Raw genomic sequence first — 22,510 nt, 5'->3', positions numbered from 1 at the left:
AATGGCTGATTTGTATGTGCCTGGATTGAAAATGGCATCCTGCTCTCAGTCCTCAGCCTGGGAAAATGTCTGTAGTTTTTCCTGGTGTTTTTTCCTCACAGGTCTCCAAGCCTCTCCCCAAGTTAACACCAGGACTTTAAAGAAACAAAATATTCTCCCTACTCTTGGGTTGCTCAGATCCCCAGTAGAAAGGTGAGTCAGAGGGAGGCTCTCTGCCTCTCTCATGTACTGGGGCTTCACTTACTTTTATCAACTGGATGCCATCACGTGGACTGTTTGCCCACATTCTCCTCCCTGGGGCCTGGAGCATCCTTCACAATACTGGTGGATTCTTATTTTTCTTCTTGAATTAAAGTTTACAAAGTTGCTCTTTACATACTGTATTGCTATTTCCAAGTCACTGAGGCATGATAAAAGGCTTTAATCTGTCGTCATGGAAAAATAATCTATTATTACAGTTAGTTTACATCCTTTTCAAAATATAGAAGTCTCTTGTAAGAACTGTGATTTGCAAATATTTTTACTCAGTCTGTGGCTTGCCTTTTCATTCATTTACATTACCTTTTGCAAAGTAAATATTTTTAATTACAAATAAGCTCAACTTATTATGTTTTTAAAAATAAATTGTGCTTTTGATGTTGCAGTTAAGAATGCTGCCTAACCCACAGTCACAAAGATTTTATCCAATATTTTCTAAGAGAGATTGTAGAGTTTTACATTTAGACTTTTGGTTGATTCCAAGTTGATTATTTTATAAGATTAAAAATGTGGGTCAAGTTTTAATTTTTTGTTTATAACCTATAATCGTTCTATTGCCATTTGCTGAAAAGCCTATACCTTCTCCATTGAATTCAGACTTTCATTGAAAATCACTTTATATTTTTGTAAATCTATTTCTGGACTGATTATTCTATTTTTGTTAATCATTTTGCTAATATTACACTGTAATGATTAGTTATATTTTATAGTAAATCTTGAAATCAGATCATGTGAGTCCACAAATAGGTTTTTTTTTTAAATCAAAATTGATTGCCTAGTCTAATTCCTTTATCTTTCACTATAAAGTGTCAGCTTGTTGATATCTACAAAAACAGAAATCCATCTAGGATTTTTTTTTTGTTTAGATTATGTTGAGTTTACAGACCAATTGTGAAACCACTGACATCATAACAATATTGAGTATTCCAAGCTATTGAACATGGTATATCTCTCCATTTCTTTAAATCTTCTTTATTTTTTAATCATTTAAAAAAACATTTAAGCACACAGATATAACACACATTTTGTTAGATATATACCTAAATGTGTCTGTGAATAGATACAGTGTTATTTGTTTATTTTCAATCTGTATGTCTTTCATTTATTTTTCTTGCTTTATTTCATTGGCTAGAACTTACAATATTATGTCAAATAGGAGCGGTGTCAACCTTACCGTTTCTGATTTTGGGGGAAAGGTAATCAATATTTAACCTTTAAATATAATGTCAGTTGCCTCTTTTTGTAGAACCTGCATGTCAATTTGAAGATATTCCCCGGTTTCTAATTTGCTAAGATTGGATAGTTCTACTAATATTAGTTTTGATGTAATTGGTTGATTTTATTCTTCAAGTCTTCTATATGTTTAATGATTTTCTATTTTTTCCATCAAGTTCTAAAAAGTATTGTAGTGTCCAAGTGTAACTGTGGATATGTCTATTTCTCCTTTCATTTCTGGCTTATTTTGCTTCTCATATTTTGAAGCTCTGTTGTAAGGTGCATGCACACTTAGGATTCATATGTCTTCTTGGAGAGTTGGTCTTTTTGTTGTTATATAATGTATTTATTTATACTAGATAGTATTTCTTGCTCTCATACTTGATATAGATAAGGTAACGCCATCTCTATTTTACTAAAATTCGTATAATATTTTTATTGATGTCTGATTATCTGTTGACATTTGAGGACTATACAGAAATTTTATAAAAAGAGTATTACAAGCTATTATAGTTTATAGCTAAGTACTTTGATCTCTATTATGTTGCTAACCTCTATTTTATGATGATTTCAGAAAATGAAAAATACAGAAATAATTGTCTTTAAAACAATGGCAACTATATTTTATTCTTGAAACTAAGTCATATCTTAGAGTTCAATAAACTACCTTTCCAAATTTATGTAATTCTCAACTATTTTTTAGCTATAATTAGTTCATTATATATTCTTTTAATTTGTTTTCCTATTCATTTTACTTTTATGTCCTCTCTAACTGCTAGTTAGAAGCCATATTTCAGCTGACTTACATGTTTTGATGAATGAGCATAGTTTCCCTTGAGGGTCACAAACACAATAAAAAATACCTACATTTGGGAGACTAGGCCAAAAGATCCTAATTATAATAATGAGATCTCATCCACCCACTCCAAGTCATTTATACTTCCCTAGGAGTTATGTCGCGACAAATTAAAAATACTAACTCTGAAAATAATGGAAGTCTCTAGTGCGTTTGTATATAGGTTTTTACCTTTCTTTGTTACAGTGTTACTTAAGTAGCTAATAAAAATATGCCTTTGAAATATAAATTTTATTGTTTGTTTCCTCATTCCAACAGCTGCAGAAATAACTGTTCAGCCAACTGTGGAAGAGGCCTCCGACACCTGCACTCAAGAATGTCTCATCTTGGGCCATTCTGATTCCTGCTGGATGCCGGCATCTCTGACCCATTCCAGTTCTTCGCAAGCACAGGCCTCTACTCACCACCACAGCCCAACGGTGACACAAACCGTTGCTCTCTGCCACAGCCCTCCAGTGACACAGATCATCGCATTGTGCCACAGCCCTCCACCGATACAGGCCTCTGCTCTCCGCCACAGTCCTCCGCTAGTGCAGGCTACTGCACTTTGCCACAGCCCACCGTCAGCACAGGCCTCCGCCCTCTGCTACAGCCCTCCTTTAGCACAGGCTGCTGCAATCTGCCACAGCTCTCCTCTGCCACAGGTTACTGCCGTCCATCTCAGCCAGGCCCAAATGTCAATGAGTTTGCAGCAAGGTAGGGTGCAAGGTGATGATGGACTATGCTCTGTTGATCAGGGAGTGCAAGGTAGTGCAACATCTCAGTTTTATACCATGTCTGAAAGACTACATCCCAGTGATGATTCAATTAAAGTCATTCCTTTGACAACCTTCACTCCAGGCCAACAGGCCAGACCCACTAGTCCTGATTTCCCCATTATGGAAGAACATCTCTTGTAAAACTAAAATAGTTATTTCAAACTTTCAGAAAAGAAGTATGCAGTCAAAATTCAAGATACAATTTCAATGAGTATTCTGATTATCAGGTTTGTAAATAGCTATGTAAATAGAAACAGACACCAGAATAAGTCTAGAGCTAGACCCTTAGTCAAAGGTTAACAAAAAAAATTGCAATTTGTTTAATTCAGAATGTATATTTCAAAAGAAAAGGAATTTAACAATTTGCATCCCCTTGTACAGTAAGGCTTATCATGACAGCGTGTACTATTTCTGATGTACAGTATTTTTCTTGTTGTTTTTTGTCACCATGTGCAATATTACTGATTTTTTTTTTTCCTTTCTGATTGTGTGGAACCAGTATGTAGCTAATGGAAAGCCTAGAAATATCTTATTTTCCAAGTTTACCTTTAGTTTATGTCAACTTTTCTTCAGATAATATTAAAAGGTGTACATACTCTAGCATTTGTTTTTTGGCTTTTTGTTTGATTTTTTTGTTGCTTTCGGTTTTTTTTGTTGTTGTTGTTTTTAGTGCTTTTCCCTTCAAAATACACAGTAGGTAGTGTAAATACCGCTTGTTGTTTGTGTCTCTGTCTCTGCTTTTATATTTTCTACTTTATTGTAGTACTATATTGTTGATACAATTTGTATATACATTTTCAATAAAGAATATATATAAACTGTACAGATCTAGGTTTATAACCTATTTCTCTACTCTTTAGTAGAGTCCGAGACACAAAAGTGCAATAACTGGCCAAATTAGGCAACTATTTGCTAAAAAGGGCCTCTTTTTACTTTAATAGTTTAGTGTAAAGTACATCAGAAATAAAACTATATCTGCCATTTTAAGCCTGTAGTCCATTATTACTTGGGTCTTTATTCGGGGAATTTGTACGTAACAGTCTAGAAAATTAAAAGGATGTGGATGCATTCAATGCACGAGTCACTTACAGCGTTGACTGTAAACTACTATTTTGTAGAGAAACTCAGGAAGATTTAAATGTTGATTTGACAGCTCAATAGGCTGTTACCAAAGGGTGTTCAGTAAAAATAACAAACAAATACATATAACTGTACATAAAACCATATGCTCAATCTACAAGACTAAGGGATTTTTCTTATTCTAGCTCAATTTACTTAAGAAAATGACTAATAACAACAGAAAAGTCAGGAACAAACTTTTTAAGAAATGTAATTCTAAGCCTACATCAAACACAGAATTTTAAGGAGAAATGCAGAGGGAGAAATAAGGCTCATGACTGCTTCTTGCAGTCAACAAGAATATACACAAAACAAAACAAAAAAAAAACAAGAAAATCTCATATATAATATATAATATGTCCTTCTAAGCAAAGAAAGAGTATTATTCAGAGAAAACATTAGTTTTCTCCTGTTATCTGTTCTTTACTTTTTTTCTTTTATCCTCTTAACTGGCCATTATCTTCTATGTGCATATTTCATAAATTTACAGAAACACCACCAATTTATTTTTCTTCCATAGTAAAACTGAGAAAATATCTTGTTTCAGTGTAACACTAAACCAATTGATGTTTAATGAGGGCAGTCGGGAGGAGTGAATATCTCCTATTGATTAAGTTAGACATAGATTTTGTGATGTGTAACTTGATATTTAATTTACAACTAAACTGTGTGTAAATTGTGTAACATAAACTGTGGTAATTGCATAATTTCATTAGTGAGGATCTCTGCTGAATGTGGAGAAAGCTTTTCATGTGCCCAGCAGGTAAAGTGCCGTTTTCAGAATATATATTATTCCATCGATTGTAAAGCTCCTTAAATCATATTTGATTGGGCGTGCAGAATAACTTTTAACTATCAGTTTAATTAATACAATTAATTAATATTTATTTTTCTTTTGTGTTTGTTGATGTTCCAAGGGATTTAGAGCATACTGGTTTTCCAGTATGTGAATCCTGAAGGACTGATGATATTTGAACGTTTATTAATGTATTATTATATAAATGTGTTGATATTGTTGCTATTGTTGATGAAAATTTTGAACTTGAGGAAGATAAAAAAAGAAAAAATAATGACAAAAATCAGTGTTCACAGTAGATTTTAGAAAATTTTTTGCCTCAAAAAACTTGAAAGATTATGTGAATAAGATTTTTTCTTGTATTTTAATTATTTTCACATTTTTTCACATTTTCTCTCTGCAAACCTTTAATTTTGTTATGTTCTACACACACACACACACACACACACACACACACACAGACAGACACTCTTAACGGATATAAAAGGAAGAGGCTGAAAAATTATTAAATAACTTATCAGGCATCTCAATGGTTACTATCTATGTTAATGAAAATCGAATAGGACCTCAAGATGGATATTTGGGATTTTTCTTCTGGTAGTACAATTTACTGAGTTACTTGGGAGGTTCTTAAATCCTCATGTCTAAAAACTTGTGAAGTTTGACACCTTTCCTATAGATATAGGAATGAACCAATATGCTTTTATTACCCTTTCTAACTCTGATTTTATAATCAGACTTAGATTTGCGTTTAGAATATTAAATGACTGGGCACCCTCTTCTTGGTTTGTACCAGAGAGGCTTTGAATGGAAGCAGGCTGAGAGTAGCCAAAGAGGCAAGGGGAGTGAGCCCAGTTATTCTCCCCTATGCATTCTCTTTCTAAGCTTCCACTAGGACTGACCCTGGAAGCCTGTAACTTCTAGGGCTTCAGATCTGATGAAATCTGTTTCATCACATTACAGATTCTTCCTTTGACTAAATAGACAGAGGTATCGGTTGACACAGCTCACAGGTGGCTATTGTGATGTATGAATGTGTAGTCCTAGAACTGCAAAATGTCTTACTTAACTGTCAATCAAAAAGTGGTTCTGTTTTAAAAAGAAGGATTTGGTTTTATTTGAAATTAAAACTTCAAATTGAATGTCTTATATGAGAATACTAGATTCAATCAAACTACTTATTCTATTTTGTGTCCATATTCAATTAGATTGTCATTATTAATTTTCTAGCTATTGCATTACTATTACACGTGTAAGTATGTATTCAAATACTAAGTACCTTTATGCTACGTGCATACACACTCTTTTCTTAAACTTTATCTTCGTTTTAACTAATATTGTGTCAGTGTATTAAAAAATAGCTTTTACATGTGGTAACTACAATGTAACAAATTGAGAGAGTAATTTTGTGTAGTCTTATTTAGTTACTTAACATTTTATTTTTAATTATGTAAGTTTGGTTCAAAAAAAATGATTGTTAAATGGTTAGTGCTATTGTGTAATGGTAACAGTTGCAAAGAGCCTCTGCCTTCCCAAACTAATATTTATCACACACAGCCATTAAATGGGAAAAAATAAGACTAAAAAAATCACAAATTGTTCAGTTCTTAAAATGTAATCATATCACACACAAAAAAAAATCCTTTTCAATCCTGAGAAAGTTAAGGGGGTTTTACTCACATGTATATTTCAACATTAATTTTTTTTGTTTGTTTCTTTTTCATGTTATTACTGAAGTCGTGTGTACTTCCTAATATACATTTATGAAAATCTACTTGTTTAGACTTTCATTTATACACTTCTGATTTATATTTTTCATTATTATTATTTATCTTTCTTTTATATTTTTTGAAAACCAAATCTATAGTTAGTTTGGATAAAATTTTTATCATTATCATTAGAAACTATGTTGAATGTTTCCAACTGGCCCCATTGGCCTGGAAAACATGGGAGCAAGAGAAGCTGAAATATATTTCTACAAGAACCTTTCTATATTATGTGCCAATTACCACACCAGATCAATTTTATGCAGAGGCCTTAAAATATTCTTTCACAGTAGCTTTCTTATGCTAACCATCATGTGCTTTTAGTAAATACGATTTTTAAAAGCAGTGCAAGTTGAAAACAGCAGAAACAGTCATGCTCAGAAAAATGTATGTGCACAAATTTTAAAAAAATGATGGCAATTGTTTAGTGATTGTAAGTGATACTTTTTTAGGAGTAAACTGTGTGAAATTTATGCTATCCCTGCTTAAAATGTTAAGAATTTTATAAAATATATATTTACATTTGTGTTGTGGAAAGATTCCTCCTCTGTGATATTATACAGCATCTGAAAGTGAACAGTATCCCAAAGCAGTTCTAACCGTGCTTTGGAAGTAAGAAGGTTGGCTATCGTATGGCTGAGGGTGGCAGTATGTAATCCAGCAGCAAACTTGTATTAATTGTTCTATTTCAGGTTCTGTATTGCATGTTTTCTTATTAATATATATATTAATAAAAGTTATGAAAAAATTCATTTTTATTATGTGCGTTCATTAATTAAAAACACAAAGGATTCACTTTATTTTAAATGAATTTTTAAATTTATGTAGAGTAAAATACCCTTTCTCAGTGGTATATTTTGGAGTTAGCATATTTTTGTTCACTCTGATAGATAGCTCCATCAATAAAATTCCTGACTTGAACATAATTTCAATCACTTTGAAAATTTGTGAACACTATTATAGTGTTTTGGAGCATTTATTTTGCATCTTTTAAGACGTGGTTTAAGAGATATTTATTTATTCCAGATTAGACCTATGGCTTGACTTGATGTAAAAGCTACGTAAGGATTTCTCTGTACAGCCACAGGCGATCCACGTGAAATAAGTTTCTGGAGATTGTTGATGATATTTGCGGAACAAAATAACTTTACTCCTGGCTTTGTTTTCACTTTGGCTAAATGGAGAGAATTCATTGAAACCTCTCAAACTACATGGTGTCACTCAATATGTAATTCCATTTAGAATTTTGATTTAGAATTACATACTGCACTGTTTAGTGCTTTTTGTTTTACTTCTTTTCTCACTCATATATTTATTACTGTGATATTAATTCATTCATTTTTACCAAGGATTAGCTGGTGAAGAAGCAAAAAAAGAAAAATTTAAATCAAGAAACATTTTAACCTCTGGCAAAAGGGAGATTGGGGTTTTAAAAGTACAATATATGTGTGGGTTAATTTGTGTTATTTCTCATCTTCACTCCAGCCATTTGGGAAAAAAAAAAAAAAACCCACAAGTTGTTGTGAATTAATTTGTGAAGCTGATTGAGAATAACCAGGTTCTATATAGTTATTATAATAATAACTTTAGCAAGAACTCTAGAGCCTGAGAAAGTGAATATGATGAAAACATACTCTGAATGGGAGAAAAAATACCCTACTGAAAACGAGTATTACAAATTTCTTCTAACATTTAAACAAGTGGGAAAGTAAGTGAGCTAATATTTGGCTTGGTCAAAAACATTGAAGTTATTGGTCTTATTGTCAGAACTGGTCACACTGACTTACAACATAAAATGTTGATAAAGTAATGGCGATTGCTATAAAATAAAAAATTAAAACAAGGACAATCCTGATGCAGGCAATTCAGTTCAGAATTTTCTGTATATTGGTTAACAAATTTAATAACCAAGTATGTGAGAATCAACAACACATGCATAAAATCAATGGAAGTTTAATTTGTGCACTGGCTTAATTCCTTTATCTGTTAAAGTATTCTAAAGTTAATTGGGATAAAACAGAGGCAAAATATATAAATGAAGAAAATGGAAAATTGAAAGTTTAATTTGTCAGCAATTTAATTCTGAAATCTGGTCGTATTCTGTTTTCTTCATAAGTGTTTTTGAACAGTATTAGATTTGCAGAAAAACTGTGAAGATAATACAGAGTTCTCAAATATCCCACTCCCAGTTTTCTTTATTTTTAAAATGGCATATTTATTATAATTAATCAGCCAATGTTCCTACATTATTGTCAACTGAAATCCATTAGTTTTGTCAAATTTCCTTAATTTTTACTTAGTATCCTTTTCTGGTTCCAGAATCCCAACCAAAATTCAACATTACATTTATTTATTGTATCTTCGTAGGCTCCTGTGGACTGTGACACTTTCTTAGACTTCCCTTGTTGATAGTGACCTTGACAGCTTGTTAGAGTACTGATCAGGTATTTCGTAGAATGTTCCTTAGTTGAGATTTCAGTGGTAAGTTTTCTTGTGTTTAGACCAGGGTTATGGGTTTTTGTGTGGAAGATTTCAGAGGTAACGTATCTCGTCTCATCACATGCCATCAGGAGTAAGGGATAGCACATTTTTAACCTGTATAAGTTAGCATTTGGAATCATTTTGCTCTATGCTCAGGATTTACTGTTCACTGAAGCAGAGACCCACCTGTCCTTTCTAAGTTTGAAGGCTAGGACAATTCAGGACATGCTCCTTCCTCAGATTCCAATTTTATTTTACTCTCTCAGTCTCTAATAAAACAATTGAGAATAAAATATTAATTGAAACATATTAAGTAAATGTGTTTCCCTTTCCAATTTTCTGAATAGGAAATGGGTTGTGTGGTACATCCCACTAGCAATGAAAATTTCAGAAATTACGGCAAACAGAGAAATTACGGCTACTGTATATTAGTACAGTCGTGGCTATACTAATCTGAGGATGTGAAGGTGGTCCCGTAAACATCTTTTCACTGGATATTTCCCTAGTGGGGGTCATTTTTGGCGGCCCTCCTCCTATGGTTTCACTGGTCATTGCCCTAGTGGGGCTTTCTATAGTGGTTCTACCACTTTAGCAGTTATTTGCCTGGGCTTCGAGGCTCTCCAGGGCATCCTTTGAAATCTAGGTGAAGGTTGGCATGCTGCCAAACCTTGTGCAAGTTGCACACTCCCGGAGATGCCACTATGTAGATGCCACCATGGTTTACCATCTATGCCTTTCAGAGGGACAACCTGAGCTGCACCTGGCTTGAGCCACAGATAGGGTAGCCAAAGAGTGCTTTACTGGAATGTGGAGAGTGGAACTTTGTAATAATTGTGCCCCAAAAGCCGTGGCTTTTAGGCCCATAATGGGTGGAACAACCCAAAGATGTCTGAAATGCTTTTAGGATCATTCTTCCATTGACTTGATAAAAAACATCTGGCTTCCTTCTATTCAGAGTAATCTCCTTATCAAACACTCACTTGGCCACATCCTTGATGTTCTTTCCTGAACACATTTTCCCCACTCTACAACATGGCCAGGCTGAGAATTTTTCAAATCTTTAAGCCCTCCTTCCCTTCCGATTATCAATTCCAACTTTGTTTCTCATATTTTACTTCACGCAGTCTAATAAAGTCATGCCATACCCTCAACTGTTAGCTTAAGGATTTCTTCTGCCAAATATTCTATTCCATAACTCCTTCCATGGAACGCTATGACCTGGACATTTCAGCCAAGTTGTTTGCTGCTTTATGTCAAGAATCACGTTTCATCTAGTGTTTAATAACCTTTCCTCATTTCAGCCTGATATTTCATGAGAATGACCTTTGCTGCCACATTTCTACAAACATTCTGGCAGTGGTCACTTAGGTAATTTCTAAGAAGACGGAAGTTTTCTCTACGACTCTCTTCTTATTTGAAGCATTTGCCTGATTTTCCCTTTTTAGTCAGTTCAGAGCAATATAGGCTGTTTCTAGCATGCACTTCAAGATTCCTCCAGGCTTTACCCATCACCTAGTTCCAAAGCTGCTTTCATATTTTTTGTGTTTGTTGCAACAGCACCCCACTTCTTAAAACCAAGGTCCTCTTTAGCCTATTTGGGCTACTGTAACAAAATATCTTAAACTGAGTAATTTATAAGAAACAAATCTATTGGCCAGGCACAGTGGCCCATGCCTGTAATCCCAGCACTTTGGGAGGCCAAGGTGGGCGAATCACCAGGTCAGGAGCTCAAAACCAGCCTGACCGACATGGTAAAACTCAATGTCTCTACTAAATACAAAAATTAGCTGGGTGTGGTGGCACATGTCTGTAATCCCAGCTACTCAGGAGGCTAAGTCAGGAGAATTGCTTGAACCTGGGAGGTGGAGGTTGCAGTGAGCCAAGATCACACCACTGCACTCCAGTCTGAGCGACAGAGCGAGACTCTGTCTCAAAGAAGAAAAAAAAGAAAGAAACAAACAAATTTATTGATCATAGTTCTGGATGCTGGGAAATCCAAGAACGAGGCACGAGAAGATTTTTGTGTCTGATGAGAGCTGTTCCTCTTGAATGGCACCTTCTTTGTGTCCTAACATGGTAAAAAGAGTTAAAGTCTTCCTAGGCCTTTTTATAAGGGAAACAATTCCATTCATGAGGCAAAGCCTTAATGACCTAATGACCTCCTAAAGACCTCAGCAATTAATACCATCGCCATGGTGGTTAAGTCTCAACATATAAATTTTGCGGGAGATACAGTCAGACCACAGCACTCACCTAAAGAACCAAAGAATCTGTGGTTCTTTATTGCTTTGAGGCAATGCTTATAGTCATTTTCAAATACCTAACCTGACCATGGCCATCACATTATGGCTAAAAATTTCTACTTACAACACCATTAGTGAGGAAGAAAGCAGCCAAGGAAAGACTCCAGGGAAACAAGTATTTCAGGCGTGAGCTAGTGAGACAAGAAAGAAAATAAGAGAGGCCTAAAAGAGCATGTTCATGTATCTGATGAGCATTTAATGAGTGCCTATGATGTAGCAAGCATCATTATAGGTGATGAAAATACAATGCTGACAAGAAAAGCAGTGTCGCTTTTATAGAGCTTATGATCTAATGATCTGATGGTGATAAGTAAGGAAAATCAAACAAGGTAATATGATAGAGGCTTTTGTTTTTTTTTAGATGGAGTTTCGCTCTTGTTGCCCAGGCTGGAGTGCAATGGCTCAATTTCGGCTCACTGCAGCCTCCGCCTCCTGGGTTCAAGCAATTCTCCTGCCCCATCCTTCCAACTAGCTGGGATTACAGGCATGTGCCACCACATCCGTCTAATTTTGTATTTTTAGTAGAGACAGGGTTTCTCCATATTGGTCAGGCTGGTCTTGAACTCCCGACCTCAGGTGATCCACCTACCTCGGCCTTCCAAAGTGCTGGGATTCCAGGCATGAGCCACCGTGCTCGGCCAATAGAGGCTATTTTATCTAAGATTTGTATCAGTTAAGATGAGTTTAGCTCCAGATAACAGGAAAACCCTAATTCACAGAGCTTCGAAATGAGAAATTTTATTATTTTCCTTTACATGATATACAGAGGTAAGAAAACTTCAAGCATGGCACATCCAGGCTCTGAATTTGTTTTCCTGAATTTCCATTGCTTTATATTAGTGTTGTTTTTTGGCTATCTCCTCAGGATAATATTAAAATTTTGCTGCAGTTTCACTGTTACATCTAGACACAGCAACATTCTTAGAGGAGGAGATATCATTCTTTAAAAAAGAGAAAAATCTTCTCAGGAGCCTTCCATCTGACTATTTTGTTGGCCAAAATGAAGTCACATGCCCTTATTAAAACCAATCACTGCTAAACTGAGTGAAAGGCCATGAATAAATTAGACTATATGGAATAGATTTGGTGTAAACACCATAACCAATTTAGAAGGTATTTGTGAGAAGACATTTGAGAGGAGATATGAACAATAAAAAGAGACAAATATGTGATGACTCGAGAGTGAGAAGAAGATGACATAGACAAAGGAAACACCAAGAGTAATTTTTGGAAGCCAAAGAGGAAAATAATATCAATGAAATGTGAATATTTGGTTCTGCTAAATGTCAGAACTTTAGGTTAATGGTCTCTCCCCTCAAATGGACCTTAGTGCTGGCCTACAACCATACAATATTAATTTGTTTCCTCTCCTGCTTTTGTAGATTATTAGTTCACTCTCTCATAGTTGATAGTCTTGTTTTCTATTTCAACGAGAATATTAGAGGAAATGGAATATCCACAGCTCCTAGCAACAATACTTACCTCCAACTATTGCATCTGTGACTATGTAGTCTTCTTTCTCGCCTGTTAGTATCAATGAGCTGTTGAAACTCTAATTTAAGGTGAGTCTCTGTAGATATGCATTGGGTCAAATCCTTTGTTGCCTACTTAAGCAAATTGCTTCGACAATCTTCCCCTCTCTATTTTGTATCATTAACTTTTATACCTTTACCGTACATGCTTATCAGCATTAAAATGTGCAATTGATTTTGCAATTTAAAAAGTTATTTCCTGACCTTATTTCATCCTCCAGTTACTGTTCCTTTTTTATCTTTCACCTTTAACAAAACTCTTTAGGGGCACTGTTTTTAGTCAATGTATCCAATTAAGCCATTGATTATTCTCTAATCAGCTATTTGTCCCACAACTGTACCAAAATTTCCCTTATCAAGATAACCAATCACGCTATGCTGCTAAATGCAATGGCTAGCTTTTCAATTCTTACGGAAGTATTCAGAAACATTTGACATAATTTAAGCATCCATCGTGAAAACTTTTCTTCACTTGACTTGTATGACACCACGTGTCTGGTTTTTCTCCTACAGCTCTAGCTGTTGCTTCTATTTTCAATTATTCTGGTTTCTCATCATATCCCCAAGGTCTTTTTCTGTCTCATACAATCTGTTTTTCCCTGAGATGTAATTCACGTACCACAGAATGCATCTGCTTAAGGTGAAGAATTAAGTGGTTTCAGTATCTTCAAAAAGTTGTGCAACCATCAGTACTATTTAACTCCAGAACATATTTCTTCATCCCCAAAAGACATCTTACGCCAACAAAAAGTCACTACTCCATATCTCCTGGTGCAAGGCCTAGGCAACCAATAATTTTCTTTCTGTTACACATTTACAAACTGTGAATATTTTATATAATTGGAACCACACAATATGTGGTCTTTTGTGATTGGCTTCTTTCATTTATCATAATGTTTACAAGGTTAATTCATGTTGTAGAATGTATTATTAGGTTGATGCAAAAGTAATTGTAGTTTTGGACCATGAAATTTAAATCATTATAAGTCAGCTCATACACATCTTTGTTAATCAAAATAGAAACCATTTCAATCAGCTCATTTTTGCCAACAAGAAATAAGTATGTTTATTCCTATAGCATAAAAATCGGTGCTTCAGGATTCAATGAATTCGTAGAAGGCATTTTCTCATCTTGCTGGTTGTAGAAGCGTTTTCATGCAAAAAGTTGTCGAGATGCTTGACTAAGTGGTAGTCGGTTTGGGAGAGGTCAGTTGAATATGGCAGATGAGGCAAAACATCGTAGCCCAATTGGATAAACTTTTGAAGCTTGGTGTGCCACATGCAGTTGAGCATTGTTGTGGAGAAGAACTGGGCCCTTTCTGTTAACCAATGCGGGTTGCAGGTATTGCAGTTATCTTATCGATTTGCTGAGCATACTGCTCAGAGGTAATGGTTTCACTGGGATTCAAAAAGGTGTAGTAGATCGGACAGGCAGCAGACCAACAAACTGACCATGACATTTTTTTGCTGCAAGTTTGGCTTTGGGAAGTGCTTTGGAGTTTCTTCTCAGTCCAACCACTGAGCTGGTGGTCACTGATTGTCATGCAAAATTTACATTTCATTGCACGTCACCATCCAATAGAGAAATGAATTGCTGTTGCAGGGAAGAAAATAAGATGACACTTAAAAACAACAATTTTTAAAAATTTTTGCTCAGCTCATGAGGCACCCATTTGTCAAGCCTTTTCACCTTTACAATTTGCTTCAAATGCTGAATGACAGTAGAATGGTCGATGTTGAGTCCTTCAGCAACTTTTCGTGTAGTTGTAAGAGGATCGGCTTCAATGATTGCTCTCAGTTGGTCATTCTCAACTTCTGATAACTGACCACTAAGCTCTTCATCTCCAAGGGACTCATCTTCTTTGCAAAACATCTTGAACCACCACTGCACTGTATGTTCATTAGCAGTTCCTGGGCCCAAAGCATTGCCGATGTTGCTATTTGTCTCCACTGCCTTACGACCCATTTTGATCTTGAATAAGAAAATCGCTCAAATTTGCTTTTTGTCTAACATCATTTCCATAGTTTAAAATAAATATAAACAGCAAATAATGTCATTAGCAAAAAAACATAAAGAGAGAAATGTGCATTAAAATGATGTATAACATAACCACACATATTTAAGAATGTATTCCAATATCAAACTACAAATTTCAACAATGCACAAACCACAATTACATTTGCAATAACCTAATAGTACTTTATTACTTCTAAGGCAGAATAGTATTCCATTGTATGGATAAACATTATGTTTACCCGTTCCTCCGCTGATAGAAATTTGTGTTATTCCCACTATTTAAATTATAAGTAATCCTGCTGTGAATATCCATGTACAAATTTTTGTGAGGACCAGGCGCGTTAGCTCATGCCTATGATCTCTGGACTTTGGGAGGTCAAAGTGGGAGTGTTGCTTGAACCCTGGAGTTTGGGACAAGCCTAGACAGCAAAGTGAAACCCCACCTCTACAAAAATAAAAATTAAAAAAGAGGGATTATGGTGGCATGTGCCTGTGTTGGAGGCTGAGGCAGGAGGATTTCTTGAGCCCAGGAGGCCTAGGCTGTAGTGAGCCATATTTGTGCAACTGCACTCTAACCTGGGTGACAGAGCGAAACCCTTTCTCAAAAAAAAAAAAAAAGTGTGGGCAAATGTGATCAGTTCTCTTGGGCACATACCTAGGAGTGCAATACCTGGGTCAAATGGCAACTTTATATCTAAACGTTGAAGAACTGCCAAACACTTATTTTCAAAGCAGCTGTGACATTATATAGCCCCACTAGCAATGCATAAGGTTCCCATTTCTCTACATTGTCACTTACATGTTATTGTCAGTCTTTTTGATTACAGCCATCTTAATGAGTTTTAAGTGATATCTCATTGTGTTTTTCATTTTCATTTTCCTATTGATTAATAGAGCTGAGCATCTTTTTATGCACTTATTGGCCATTTGTACATCTCCTTTGGATAAATTTATGTTCAAAATCTTTGCTCATTTTTAATTGGATTATTTGAATACTTATTGCTGAGTTGTAAGACTTATTTATATATTCTATATACAAAATCATTATAAGATATATGACATGCAATTTTTTTTAAAATTTTTCTGGTTACCTTTTACACTCTTGAAAGTGGCCTTTGAAACAGAACGTTTGCTTTAGTTTATATGCAGTTGAAATATCAATATTTTCTCTGGCTGCTTGATCTTTGATCTTTTTGAAGATTGTTTTATACAAAATATTTTTTTAAAAATTCATAAGAACTTTAAATAGGCTTTTAATTTTTTTTTTTTTTGCCAAAAACAATGCCGGCTTAAATTTTGTTAGAGACTTTGTTGAAACTGTTCATCGCTTTTTGGCCATTTTAACATGTCTTATGATGAATTAAGTTTTCTTATCTCTATTTCAGGAGTCAAATAATAACATGGAAAATGTTGCTAATTCTCTCTGCAGAAGCAGCTTAACTCTTTAGCTGCTGTGGCTTTTCAAAATAGAAGGGCCCTGAAACTGCTAACAGCAGAGAAAGGAGGAACATGTTTCTTTCTAGGAAAAGAATGCTGCTACTTTGTGAACTGATTGGGTATTTTCTTAAACAAAGTTAAAGAACTCAGGGAACAAATCAAACACAGGGTTAAAAATGTTCAAGAGAGTATCGTGGAGCTTGTTTAACGACTGGCTATCCTGGCTCTGCCTTCTTCTAGGCCTGTTTATAACCATTCTATTATTGCTGGCCTTCAGGCCTCTAGTCTTTTACCTTCTTGTAAAATTTGTTTCTTCTAGAATTGAGGCCATGAGGCCACGAATGGTCTTGCAAATGGAACCCCAGATGTCCTTGGCTCCTGAGTTCTATCGTGGACCTCTGGATCAACCTGCACCCCTGGAAAACTCCCCTCTGGAGGAAACCTCAACTGCAGGGTCCCTTCTATGCCCCTATTCAGCATGAAGCAGTTAAACAGCAGTTGGAATTTGCTGTTCAGAGTGAGATAGCTTATAGTAAAACTGAGTAGAGGAAGTAACTTCTCCAGTACCAAGTCCTCCTATTATTCCACCCCTCCCCTCGGCCCACTATGAAATAACAATTGGAGATCGAGTATGGCGTGGCCTTGGCAAGAGAAGATTCTGCACTTTAGAGTCAGTGTAAATTGTCATGGGGGGTACTAGGAAGGAGGGGAGGAAAGCGATTAGGCCAATCCATAGGGGCAACTGCAGAGAGTCCAGTCACAGATAGTAAAGTTAAAAGTGATAGTCCTATTAATGACAGGATGTAAGTTAGACTCATGAGGAGTTACTTTCCTGGGGATCTCGTCAGAAGAGCAAATGTAGATCCTCTAACGGCTCACAGGTGTATGAAGGGTCATTTCCTGCAACTTCAGGCTGTGGGGTGGAGGGCCTATGATTTTCTTCAGGAGGTGTCCAAGGCTTCAGCCGAGTGTGATGAATCCACTGGTCAATTCCCACCACCTTAACTGCCATTGAGGTAGGCAGAATAACCAAAAAACATCCTTCCCAAGATGGGCCTAGAGAGGGAGAGTCTGAGGGGAGAGATTTAACAAGCACTAGGTCTCCAGGGCAGAACAACTCTTTCCTCTTTTCCCTAGGGTGTACTTCATGTAAGGTCCTAAGAGCCTGTTGGTCCTTTGCCAAGGAGGTTATATCTTTTATTAGATCTGCTGTTTCCTTGTCTAATATGAGATCATTAGTAAGAAAGGGCCATCCATAAAGCATCTCATAGGGGCTGAGTCCTATTTTCTGAGGGGAGTTTCGAGCCCTGAAGAGTGCTATTGGTAATAGAGAAGGCCATGGGAGGTGGGTATATCTCCCTAGTTATGGCTTAGGGCCTGGGAGAAATATCAGGAGACTGCTTGTCCTAGCACTCCTCGGACAGTTACAGACTTGGAGGACAACCGTCCAGGACAGGAGAGCAAAACAGAGAAGGCTGTGCCAGTGTCCGGGAGGAGATCGACCTCCCGGCCCTCTATGGTTAGCTTCACCTGGGCTTGGTGAGGGTGATGGCTTGTGCTGGCGCTTGGCCCGGGCACCCTCAGTCCTGCTGTTGGGTCATCTGGTTAGACACTTCAGGCCCTGGGAACTTTCATCCCCTGGGACACTGTGCCTTCCAGTGATCCCCTTGGCACAGTGGGCAAGGATGAGGAGGTGGTCCATTCCTCTGGGGACAATCTCTCTTAAAGTGTCCTGGTAGGCCACAGTGGTAGCAGTCTCTGCCAGGCTGAAGGCTAAACCAAGCCTTTCTCTCTTCCGAGCCCCTTGGGTCTGCTTGCCTGAAGGCCATGACTAGAGCTGTGGTTTTTCTCTGGTCCCTCCTGTATCTTTCAGCCTGTTCCTCCTAATCTCTATTATCGAATACCAAGGTTGCTAGATTTAGTAATGATTTTAGACTCTGCTTTGGCCCCAGGGCCAGCTACTTCTTTAAAGACCATGGGTCAAATTGGTCGGAATTATCCAGGATACACTTTAAGGGTGATTTTGCCTTGGGAAGAGTAGCACCCACCTGAAATTGAACACAGGGATGCCTGCATCCCTGGTTATTCCTTGTAACTGCTAGTACTGGGGCATCCCCTATTTATAGCACCTTGTAGTTTCCTTGTGCCCTAGATGTGTGATCATCTCCTGGGCCCCCCCATGTGCTGGATTTAATCACACTAACCAGCATCTTGGGCTTATCCTCATTGTCTAAATGTCCTTATGGCCACCTGAAGGACATGAAGACTGCTAGGATTAGTGGCCCTGTACTGGCACATCCTTGAAGAATTAGGCCAGTGAGACTTGGGTGATGGGTGCCAATATTCCCTAGCAAGAGTTCAATCAATATAGGCATGACCATAAAGCTGTCCAAGGAGAATAAACTTCCTGAGAGGGACCCCTAATCACAACAGTTTTAAAGAAGGCAATGGCTGGCCACATGAACAAGGTTGGAACCATGCCCTTGGGACCTGGGCCTTTTCCCCCCACCCTATTCTTCATCATAGGAATATGTCCTAGGGTTGTGGGACCTGTAATTAACTATTTGACCCTCAGACCTGGTCTGACTATGGTATTCTAGATGGAGAAGTTCTGCTGTATGGAGAGCCAATCCTAGGCAAGACAAATTGTACGTTATCGGATTCTGGCACCATTCAGTTTGATTGGGAAATTGCGGGTGACAAAAAACACAATGTCCTATAGCCTCCAGTACCCACTGATAGACTCTGGCTCCTTTAGGACATAACCTAGCACTGTGGACTAAGGGAACTTGCCCTGAGCATTTATACTGCAGGAGGTCCTCAAAGGCCTAAGACTGAGGGCACCATGGGCATGGGTCCCTGACTGCCACACCAAAAGCCTTAAAGTCCTAGCAAAAAGGGTAATAGCCTTATGTGTAGGAAATATCTTAGAGGAAAGAGCTGGAAGAAGTTTGCCTTATAGAAACCTGCACACGGGAGGCTGGGGTCTGAAAGTCTGGGCGTGGCTTGCATAGGCAGCTGCTGCTTTTGCAGCCTGGGCCCAGCTGCCACCGCCGCACATGGCCCCATGCAGGCCCAACCAGCCACTTTCCACAGGTGGCAACCACCCAGTCTTGCCTCCGCTGCTGTGCATGGCCCCTGTATCCAGTCTTTACCTCTTTAACAAATTTAAAAGAAGCAAAAGGGCAGATTAGCAAGGGAAAGGGGTCCGATATCACTCATTGCTTTGAAGTCCGACACTTCTCCTGGCTGTCTTGCCAAAGATGTAGCCAGGGGAGGGAGTGGGGGGTCCTGAAGATGCTCCCAATTCCCCAATCCAATGTCCTTGGCCTCTTTTACCCTGAAGAATGGGGAAAGGGGCCCTGGAGGTGTGGTGAGCTTACTGTTCGAATAAATGTTATGAACCCAAAGCGTTTTGCAGAAAAAAAGAGATTTATTAGGGGGAGAGAGAGAGAGAGAGAGAGAGAGAGAGAGCTCCCACGCTGTTATGGGAGGGGAATCTGGTGGGGATATTCATATAGGTAAGGAGCAGTGGAGCTTTAAGCCTGAAGTTACTTCCTCCTCATTCATGTTCTTATCTAATGAAAGGAGTTCTTTCAAACTTCCTCTGGAGTGAGTGATCTTTGACTCTGATACTGGGAAGAGAAGTTTTTCCTTAACAAAGTTCCTGAGTACTAAGTATATCGAAGGAAAATCCTGCAGGACAAAAGAATCTAGACATCTGTATGCCTTCATTTATCCATAGTTTAGCTCCCACTTGTAAGTGAGAGCCTGCAGTATCTGGTTTGATTCCTGAGTTACCTCACTTATAATCACGGTATCCTGTTCCATCTAAATTGCTGCAAAGACTTTATTTTATTTTAGGGTTTTTTGTGTGTGTGTCTGTGTGTGTGTGGCAGAGTATTATGTCATGGTATATGTGTGAACTTTTAGTTATTTGAGAAATCTCCATACTGTTTTCCATACAGGGGTTGCTAATTTACATTCTGACCAGGAGTGTATAAGCATTTTATTTTCACCTCCATGCTAACATCTATTGTTTTATTAATTTTAAATAATGGCCAGTCTAGCTGTGGTAAGGCTGTGTTTCTAATTTGAGTTACCCTGATGGTTAACAATATTAACCATCTTTTCATGTGTTTTTTGGCTATTTGTTTATCCACTTTTGAGAAAAGTCTATCCATGCCCTTTACCCACTTGTTAATTAGGTTGTCTCTTTCTTACTGATTTGTTTGAATTTCTTGTAGATTCTAGATATGAGTCATTTGCCAGATGCATAATTTGCAGTTGTTTTCTCTTATTCTATAGGTTGTCTGTTTACTCTGATGATTATTTATTTTGTGAAAGTTTTTACTTTAATTATATCCCATTTATTTATTTTTATAGTTCTTCCATATACTTTCAAGGTCTTAGTCACAAATTCTTTGTCTAGTCCAATGTACAGAACAATGTTTTCTAGGTTTTCTTCTAGAAATTTCATGGTTTCAGGTCTTAGATTTAGGTCTTTAATCCATCTGGATTTAAGTTTTGTATTATAGTGAGAGTTAGGAATCCAGTTTTATTCTTCTACCTTTGGTTGTCCAGTTTTCCCTGCACTATTTATTGAATAAGGTATCGTTTCCCCAATTCATGTTTTTGTATGCTTTGTCAAAGATCAGTTTCTTGAAAGTATTTGGTTTTATTTCAGTGCTCTCTGTTTTGTTCCATTGGTCTTTGTGTCTAATTTTTAACAGTACTATGCTGACATGGTAACTATAGTTTAGTAGCATAACTTGAAGACCAGTAAGATGATGCCCCCAGATTTGTTCTTTTTGCCTAGGATTGCTTTAGCTATTTGGGCTTTTTCTGGTATATTAAGTCTTCCAAACTATGGGCATGGAATATATTTCCATTTGTTTGTGTCATCTATGATTTCTTTCATCAGTATTTTGTAGTTCTCTGTGTAGAAATCTTCCTTACCCATGGTTAAGTATATGCCTAGGTAGTTTATTTTATTTGCAAATATTGTAAAAGGGGCTGAGTTCTAGATTTGATTCTGTTTGGTCATTGTTGGTGTGTAGTAGTAGTAATGATTTGTGTACATTGTTTTTGTAATTTGAGACTTCCTAAATTCATTTATCAGATTTAGGAGTCTTCTGGAAGAGTCTTTAGAGATTTCTAGGCGTAAAATTACATTATCAGCCAACAGAGATAGGTTGACTTCCTTTTTATTTTTTAATTTTTATTTTTTTTTGTCAATTTGGATGTTTTTTATTTCTTTTTCTTTCCTGATTGCTCTGGGTAGGACTTTCCATTCGATGTGGAATAGAAGTGGTGAAAATGGGCATCTTTGTCTTGTTCCAGTTCTGAAGTTAAATGCTTTCAACTTTTCCATATCAAGCATGATGTTGGTTTATTTAAGTATTTTAATATTTTGAGGTATATTATTTTTATGCCTAGTTTGTTGAGGGAGAAAGAGATGCTGGATTTTATCTGATGCTTTTTCTGCAACTATTGAGATAATCATATGATTTTTGTTTTAAATTCTGTTTATGTGATGAATCATATCTATTGACCTGCATATGTTAAAACATCCCTTCATCCCTGAAAGGAAACACACATGTTCCTGGCAAATTATTATTTTTTTTTTGACATGCTGTTGAATTTCATTTGCTAGTATTTTCTTGAGGATTTTTGCATCTATGTTCATTAGGAATGGTGTTCTGTAGCTTTCTTTTCTTTCCTTTGCTGTCATTTTCTGATTTTGATATTAGGGTGATACTGGTTTTAAAAAAGGAGTTAGGGAGGATTTCCTCCATATCAATATTTTGAAACAATATCAGTAGAATTGGTAATAATTTTTTAAGTGTTTAGTGAAATTTGGCTCTGAATATATTTAGCTCTGGGCTTTTATTGTTGTTGGCAGTTTTTTTTTTTTTTTTTTTTTTTTTTTTTTTTTTTTTTTTTTTTTTTTTTTTTTTTTTTTTTTTTTT

The 22,510-nt window shown here is 36.7% G+C and overlaps 1 protein-coding gene across 1 annotated transcript; it reads left to right on the top strand.

Annotated features, from left to right (window-relative positions):
• Nucleotides 1-2,587: 2,587 nt before the first annotated feature.
• Nucleotides 2,588-3,427, top strand: LOC108314483 (protocadherin-11 X-linked-like; the record flags this gene model as incomplete). The annotated part of the gene is made up of 2 exons (XM_037743780.1): nt 2,588-2,726; nt 2,763-3,427. Coding segments are annotated over 2 exons (605 nt in total), but the record flags the coding sequence as incomplete, so codon positions are not given.
• Between the last annotated feature and the right edge of the window lie 19,083 nt (nt 3,428-22,510).

Source organism: Cebus imitator, unplaced genomic scaffold (genome assembly GCF_001604975.1).
Source record: "Cebus imitator isolate Cc_AM_T3 unplaced genomic scaffold, Cebus_imitator-1.0 Scaffold154, whole genome shotgun sequence".
Lineage (NCBI taxonomy): Eukaryota > Metazoa > Chordata > Mammalia > Primates > Cebidae > Cebus > Cebus imitator.
The sequence above is the reverse complement of the archived record's forward strand: the minus strand, read 5'-3'. Positions and strand labels throughout refer to the sequence as shown.